The 8,406-nt window shown below is 37.6% G+C and overlaps 1 protein-coding gene across 1 annotated transcript; it reads right to left on the reverse strand.

Annotated features, from left to right (window-relative positions):
• Positions 1 to 411: 411 nt before the first annotated feature.
• On the reverse strand, positions 412 to 4,722 carry prorsd1 (prolyl-tRNA synthetase domain containing 1). The gene is made up of 4 exons (XM_014020159.1): positions 4,529 to 4,722; positions 3,101 to 3,226; positions 2,916 to 3,005; positions 412 to 1,067 (listed from the first exon to the last, which is right to left on the reverse strand). The coding sequence occupies exons 1-4, from the start codon at positions 4,607 to 4,609 to the stop codon at positions 855 to 857; spliced, it is 510 nt and encodes a 169-aa protein (XP_013875613.1). The 5' UTR covers positions 4,610 to 4,722; the 3' UTR covers positions 412 to 854.
• Between the last annotated feature and the right edge of the window lie 3,684 nt (positions 4,723 to 8,406).

Genomic DNA, 8,406 nt, shown 5'->3' on the forward strand with positions numbered 1-8,406 from the left:
ATCTTGGTGAGATGCTTCTGTTACACCCCAGTGCAAGAATGGAAATGATTCCTCTAAATCTCGGTCCTCAAGGACCGCAGCCCTGCATGTTTTACTTGTTCCTCTGTGATTATATCAGGCTTCTGCAAAACCTGGAAGCGGTAATTCTATCCTTGCTTGTGAAAAACTGAATATTTTAGGGATGCTCCTTTTATACAACAATTATAACACTCACCTGTTTCCTATTGACCTGTTCATCTGTGGAATGCTACAAATAGGTTTTTTTTACCCTGTCCCAGCTGTTTTGGAATGTGTTGCAGGCATCAAATTCAAAATGCATAAATATTTGCAAAAAACTAATAAAGTTTATACATTTGAACATTAAATATTTTGTCTTTGTAGTGTATTCAAAAGCATATAGGTTGAAAAGAATTTCCAAATCATCATATTCTGTTTATGTTTTGCACAACTTCATAGGAATTTGGGTTGTACTTCAGACACAGTTGACACCAATAAGACTTTCAAAAAACTCACATTTCTTGTTTTATAAAAGTTTGCAATTGACCTTTGCTGTGTTAATTTCATCATATCTAATGAAAAGTTGAGATCAGAATATTTTTTTCCTGTAAAAACTCATGAAAAATGAAAATGTTAAAGGGTAATATATTTCTTTGACCTCAGTTGTTTTAGCAATGCTAGGATTTGTTCTATGGACCTGAGGTACAGATCATGTATGATGAATGTAAATATCCAATGAGAGAAAAAAAATCACTCCATTGTAAACTGCAGCTCATGTGATCTTCTCTGTCTGATCCCTGCAGGTTGCTCAGTTCCATTTTTTAAAATCCAGATCCTGGTTCAGGTCTTTAACCATCCTACTCAAACGTCTCCAGAATGGGTTCGTGTCCTGTCTCTTTGAGGAAGTGCAGCAGGTCGTCTGGTCGCAGCCCCATGGTGGCGGCGTTGGTCATTGGGTGGAAGTAGACCATCTGGTGACCTCCTTCCACCAGGTCCCGGTCCAGGACAAACTTCACACTTCTGTCTTCATCAAAGAGCAGAGAGAGGGCTGTCGCACAGCCCTGACCCACCTGAGAGCAGGACGAAGCAGGAAGTGAGTCAGAACCAATGAGTGAAACAAAGACAAACACTAGCAGTCCTCGAAGGAATGCATGTTGATCATCTTATAGGACGCAATGAGTTATAGCCATTTTAGTCAAACCACAAAAATCACTCTGTGCAGTATCATGTAACATTGAATATCTTACATAATATCTTTTAGGCAGCCACAGTCACACAATCTTTAGTTCAGTATTTGTACAACTGACCAAGCTGCAGCCACATTTGTGCTAACTAATGCCAGTAGCAGTGGCAGCCATCAGCTGGACTGACGTCGTTGCAGACGTGGAGACAATGGGCCTCATGCAAGAACATGTTCGTATTCTTATCCTAAATTTCTCTTACTTTTGTTCGTACAAAGGGTTCGTACGAACATGTCACGTCAGATTCAACAAACTCTTCTATCTTCAGGAAAAGTGTGTAAATAAGCTGCGTAAATTCCACCTGTTCTATCCAGCTGCTCGTGCACGCGAGAGGAGATTAGCATAATTACCACCCCAAAAACACCATATAAGGCTATGTTTCCTACCTCAGATACAAGGAAGTGTTCATTCATGAAAATGACAGCGAAAACTAAAAAGAAGAACTTTACGAGTTCAGAGATTGAAGTCCGTCTGTCAGAGATCCAGAAAAGAAAATCTGTCATTTTTAGCAGGTCAGCTGTGGAATAAAAAGAGCTGCTAAAAGTATAAACAACTGTGTTAAATCATTTTCATTTATTCAGAAGCCGCAGCGCTGCGCACCCCCGCGCGGTCGCAGGTGGTCTCAGATGCGGTTCAGAAATAAGCATTTTAAAATGTTTTCAAAATATGTCTGGCACTTTGGAGAAAACCCAGGACTCACTGGAGGGATTATATATCCCCTCTGGTCTGGGAACGTCTCTGAGTCCCCCAGGACGAGCTGGAAAGTGTCGCTGGGGAGAGCGGGGTCTCCTGCTGCCCCCCACGACCTGATCCCGGATAAGCAGCAGAAAACGGACTGACAATTTATATTGYTAGTCTAAATTATTACATTTAAAATTATAACTCTAGTTCAAGCAGAATAGTCTTTTGTCAACATAATTATGGAGTGTGATTTATTTTCAACTCAAAATATCTTCAAACTAACGAAATATAAAGTTATTAATGAAGAAAACCCGTCTGGATAACAGCAGACTGACTGCTCGTAAAATATACGACAGGTCTGGACCACTCGTGAATTTTGTTCGTATCTGAAGAAAATCGTAGAATACGAAAACATTGGTGAATGCCACAAATTCTCCTAAATCACTCGTACGCACAACTTAAGAACAAATCTGTGCGTACGAACGGTTCTTGCATGAGGCCCAATAAGACTTTAATTGAAATCCATCCAGTGGTTCGTTGGATATTTTGCTAACAGACAAACAGGGATGTTTCCAACAGTCAATGTTGTGGTTTTAAATGAAGATGTGCAATGCAGCACATGCACAGTGTGATGCTCAGCTACTACCACGCCAGACTTTAGCTCATTATCTGTTAAAACAGAGTTTTAGACATTTGTTTGCTGTGCTGTGGCAGCCACCCTGAATCGATTTAACCCTACATGTTAATCAGCTGTTGACTTCAGCCAAACCATTAAATTAAATATTTTGTCAACGTATCGATGTTGGCTGCAGGTGGTCATAAGGACAACACCTTGAAAATGTATCTGGAGATGGTGAATTTGTTCTGAAAACATTTTTGATTGGTTCTGTTCACTTCCTTGTAAATTTGCTTCCCGGCAGTCAGATTTCCTGTGATAATTAAAACGAGACAAAACTTTCTGTTGAATTTTTTCAGACGTCCACAACTTGTAACCACCTTGAGTTTTTCCAACATTATCGCCTCGTCTGCAAACCGCAGGTTGCCGCTGCCAACGCCGAGCTTCTTGGCGAGGTCGTTGAGGTTCACCTGCGGACAGACAGGCAAGTTTGGACTTCCCCCAGGTCAGAGTATAGAGTTTTTATAAGTAGGTGACACAGGGGTGTCTGAATACATCAGCTGACCTGGCGATCGTGGCGAGCCGACACCAGCCACAAGCCTTTCTTCTTCTTGTCTTTCAGGAAGAGGTTCTTAGTGACGGCGCCGCTGACGTCCTGCAGGTGAGGCATCATCTCCTCCACTGTGAACACCTGCAGAGGGGAGGAGCAACTGACAGGCGTCAACATCTTCTAACTGCTCCACCATGTTTTGGGTGAAAAACGTATTAACTGCTGGTAATATAAGTGTTGTGCCTAAAGGTTTTGTGTTGCTTTTAGTAGAAGGTAATTATTTTTCAATGACAATCTTTTGTGGCTTCAGACCAGCTGCAGGAAAAAAAATTAAAAATAAACTGTTGCTGTTGTTTTATCCCATTTTGTCTTAAAGTCACTACATCAAAATAAACTAAAAAAACAATCAGTTGTGTGGAAGTCATGAGATTTTTTTTTTATTAAGAAACTTGTTTTAGAGTCATTTTAATTCTATTGTTATTATTTGACTAATTTAAAACAAATCAAATGTTTAAAGGCACTGCAGCTACTGATAAACCATTGCTTGAAGTAAACACTACTAAATACTTGGCAAGTTTTTCACTGTAAATCTGAGGTTTTGCAGTTGTTAATCTTTAGATCTCGCAGCAAGACTTTGGCGCCCTCTGCTGGTTCAGGCAAGTCAACGCATCAGAAACGTGTCAGCTCGATTGAAAAATCCAGTTCACAAAATCAAAAAGCTTTAAAACAGTAATACGCCTCTTTAATTCTTGTCAAAGGTTTATAGATCTGAGTAATGAATGAGATTTACTGTTAAAATGATCTGCGGTTTTACGATTTGATGCGTTTGAAACTCCTTCACCAAATTAGATTTAAAACCAGTCCCTTTACAAACTAAACAGGTTCTATGTAACTACATTTCATTGGACAAGCAGATACTGCAGTGATCTGTGCTTTAAAATATTGACAGCAAAATTCGGCTTCCAAATAAAAAACAAAAGAAAACCTTTTCGTGTTTTCACGTGTCCCTTTACAGAATGTATACAGAAAGTTTCAAAGCTCACACTACAGTCATGCAGATTACTATACAATCAAAACTATAATTAACTCTCCTTATGCTGATATATCTACGCCGAATTAAAAGTGAAGTCTTTCTTAGTAAGGTACTATCTTTAAACATGATGCAAACTGATTACATAGTTTACAGACAGCAAATCAAATGCAAATTAATCGGTAAAGCAATAGAATTTGGAGTTTTGATCAGCTTTTTATTTATTTATTCATTTATTTATTTATTTATTTATTTCAACTGTAAGTTCGAAGAACATTTGGTCTTTGACATCTGACTGCAACAGCATGTGTCTGCTCTGTTCAGCAGATTATTTTAGGGTTTAAGAGTTTAGACCCTTCATCAGTATGAGTCTCAGAACCCCGGAACTGTTTTTCTCTGGTTTCAGTTCTTACCGGCGGGTGTTCCACGCAGCTCGTCCGGATGTTTAAAGTCTGCAGATATTTCTCCAGTTCAGCGCGCAGATCTTCAGACATGATGCAGAATGATTAACCAGGAGAATAAAGAATAAAACCCAACAGAAAGAACGGGAGAAGTGAAAGTCAAGAACAGCTGCACTTCTTCTTCTGCCACGTTTCCCAAAAGAACGAATCATAAAATCTTTATACCGCCTCCTGGTGGACATAAATATATATTCACATCGATTGTTTGTTTAATTTCTATTTATTAGTAACGCATTTTAATAATACTTAACACAATTAGTTCACATATATTAAAATAATAAATAAACAACATATATTCATAAATATTTAATACATTCATTATACTATTTATTGTATTATGGTCCTAATAACCATAATATTCAGTAACATATACTTAGGGCACATTGTACAATTTATTTATTTATTTATTTTTTATTTTTTATTATTTTTTCTGTCTTCATCTGTTGGCAGTGGTGGGCAAAGTTCCCCTAAAGCACTAATAGGGGAACTCATTTCCTGATTAGTGCTTTAGGGCTTTTGCTATTTTTAAAATTAATCAGTGGATTAACACTTGCTAAATGTATGGGTTAAATTTAAAAGCACTAACTGAGGTCTTTAAACGTTATTGATCAACACTATTGTTCACAGTTGAGGGTGAAAGCTGCCACATTTTGTTTATATGCATGTATCTACAAGGTCACATGTCAAACTCAAGGCCCACGGGCCAAATGTGGCCTGCGGGTGACTCCCATTTGGCACACCAAGGGCACTAAGTGGCACACAGTAAATATTGTCTCATGTTGAATGTTCCATGTGTCTACTGGGTTATTTTAGTGCTTTAGAATTAGCTTTTGCTAAAAAAAAAATTGTGCATTAGTGCTTTAGAATTAGGGGACCTAAATATTTGAGTTAGTGCTTTACAGTTAGTGCAACTAATGTTTGCATTAGTGCTGCCCACCACTGTCTGTTGGTATCAACCCTGTCTGTCTGTAAACAAAATACCTCGTGAGCCAGTGGACAGATTTTAATAAAACTCTCAAAAAGTAACGTTTAAATGTTTAAAAGTAATGCTAACTGGAGTCACACAGATTTAAAATGGCCGCTACAGCTTTTTAAAGCTAGTTAACACAAAAATTACTCCAACTGGATTAATTTTAGTTATTGAGCTAAAACGTGGCGTGATTGTACCCGAGTGTCATCTTCAACACATGCTCTGATGGCTAACAGAGCTTTTTACTCAAGTAGAAGTATAAAAGTACTGGTTTTCAAACTACTTAAAGCGTAAAAGTAAAAGTAATGAACACTTAAAAATAAAAAAGCTTAGGCTGTTCCACTAAATAGCGTACCCCCCATTTTTTTTCTTCTGAAGTCAACAATAAGTTAAAATGTCAAAACTGAAAAATTTGGATTTAACTGACTAGACTACTTGTTTCAGACTACGTCTGCTACAGTGTGTCCTGCTGGAATGTGATGTGATTTGTTTCACACAGGTTGATGGAGTGAGTTCAATCCAATACGATTTCAGGATGGTTTATATTTACACTTCTCATCCAACCACAATCAAATTCACTCTATTCAAGGGCTCCATTATTTTTTTTATGAACAATGAAAAGATGGAATAAAAACAAGTCAAAGTTAAATAGAAATGAAATACTTTTTGCATTTTTACAAAGTAAGGAGTAGAAAGTAAGATAATTGAATTAAAATGTAAGGAGTAGAAGTAAAAAGTAGGCTGAAAAATAATTACTCCACTAAGGTATAAATAACCAAAATGTCTACTTAACTAAGTAGTACAAAGTACTTACTTAGTTACTTGACACCTCTGTAAATGACACCATGCAGCGTTGAAAAAAAGTATTGTGAAAAGCCCCGCCCTTTTCCACCTCATGTCAGACAGACCAGTGTATTTTCAGCAAGGAATGCTGGGTAATCCTGTAGAAATTATGTGTTTTCATGTTTATGACTATTAAAGAAGATCATGAGTGTAAAAAGGAGTTGTTCTGGTTTGTTTTCTTGTTCAGTTTGATCAAGTTGTTCAAGTTTAAGTTTGTGTTGTTGGCCATAAATCAACACCACGAGTGAGAGGTTCTTCGTGGTGTGTGAAGGGTGACTCCATTGTACTTTTGAAGAAATTTAAAGTTATTAGAGGTTAGTACTGATGTCAAAAGCACAACACTATATTCTTAGGTTTTCCTTTTTGTAATTTTGACAGTGTTTAATCTATAATGTTTTGATTGAAATAGGTTCAGTTACATGTCCGAAATATGTGACAACACATATAATTAATACGAACTACTGAGTAAGAGTTTGATTGTAACTTTGAGTGTTAAATTTACACTCTCAAATACATGCTACATGCTGTGTTGACACCTTGTGGTGTCTGTTAACCTTTTAAAAACCACAATTTCCTTTGATAATAACAATACACTACTTTTAACACTACATTGTAATACTGTTGAAATGTGAGTGTGATACCCGATGTTGTTGAATATTAAATACTGGTGTGTGGGTATCTGCGGCATACAGTAGGTTTTGGAGATATATGAATCCTGACTGGAACATCAGGGAGGGGTGGGTGTGTTAAACCTCCTGTTCTGCTGTTTAAGTGTCAGTCTGGTGTTTACGTAAGTTATGAAGCTGGAGCTGCTCTCATGAGGATCTTTTTTGTTTATTGTTATGATGAGTTAATATCTGTCTGCAGGACATTGTGTCAGTGGATCACTTCCACCTGACTGACTTGTTATGAAACACTAAAGCATTAACTCACCTCTCTGACCCATATCCAGAACAAGGTTGAACCAACACCTGAATCCGTCGCTCGCTCAGCAAATGAATGTTATACAACTCGTCAGATTTGGGTCAGAACAACAACGGGTGAAGTGAGACTCAGAGAACAAACTGATCCAGCTGAATATTTATAAACTGAAGAACCTTTAACAAAAATCCACACTGATGTCAGTCAAAAACTTGTCTTTTCGTTTTTTGTCACTTCAGTAGAAAACGAAACCAAATATTAGTTTATTTAGTTTATTTATTTCTTCATCATCAGTGACTTTTTTCAAGTGAAGAGAAAATAGAGACAGAGAGAAAAACAGAGAGAGAAGTAATTAGAAAGATAGAAAGATTGAAATAGAGATTAGAAGTATATTAAATATACACCAACAAAACACAGGACCACACACCCAACATCCAGAATTAAAATCATCCAGGAATGGGTCAACATTTCCACCAATGTTAAATGCTAAATATGCTAAAGTATCAGATAAATAAACAACGTTGTGGTGTTATTTCATTTGTGCCACGATACACCATATAAAAGCAAGACAGAAATACAGAAGTGAAATGAAAACATAAGACTGAGTTTTCTCCACAGAAGAAGAAGAGCACATATGACTGGGTGAGAGGGATCATCATCTAAAAAGTAACGCTGTGTAGAGTTAAGTGTTGATGTAATGTTAGTCAACATCAGAAAAAGTACTTTCCACTTATTTTGGAGATCTGTGTTCAAATTTTTGTTATGCAAGCAAGGCCATCTCTCTTTCACTTATTTTTTTTCTTTCCTGTTGTCAGCTAGGAACAAATCATAATAAAGAGCCATGAGCTCATTTTGCAGTAGAGAAAATTACAGCAAGAGCCAATTGAGGCGATGTGGTCACCAGCGTGAGGGTTAGAGCAGGCTCGCCCTCTCACTCAGGGAGATGTTGAAAACCTGATTACAGATGGGAGATGTTGAATGTAATGAGGGGAAATGTTAAGAAAACATCCACTGGTTTTGGGCTGCCCTACCACCCAGTCACTGCACCCCACCCCCCCAACCCCCACACACACACCCCATAGGACCTCTAATAAAT

The sequence above is a fragment of the Austrofundulus limnaeus genome, unplaced genomic scaffold (assembly GCF_001266775.1).
Source record: "Austrofundulus limnaeus strain Quisiro unplaced genomic scaffold, Austrofundulus_limnaeus-1.0 Scaffold243, whole genome shotgun sequence".
Taxonomy (NCBI): domain Eukaryota; kingdom Metazoa; phylum Chordata; class Actinopteri; order Cyprinodontiformes; family Rivulidae; genus Austrofundulus; species Austrofundulus limnaeus.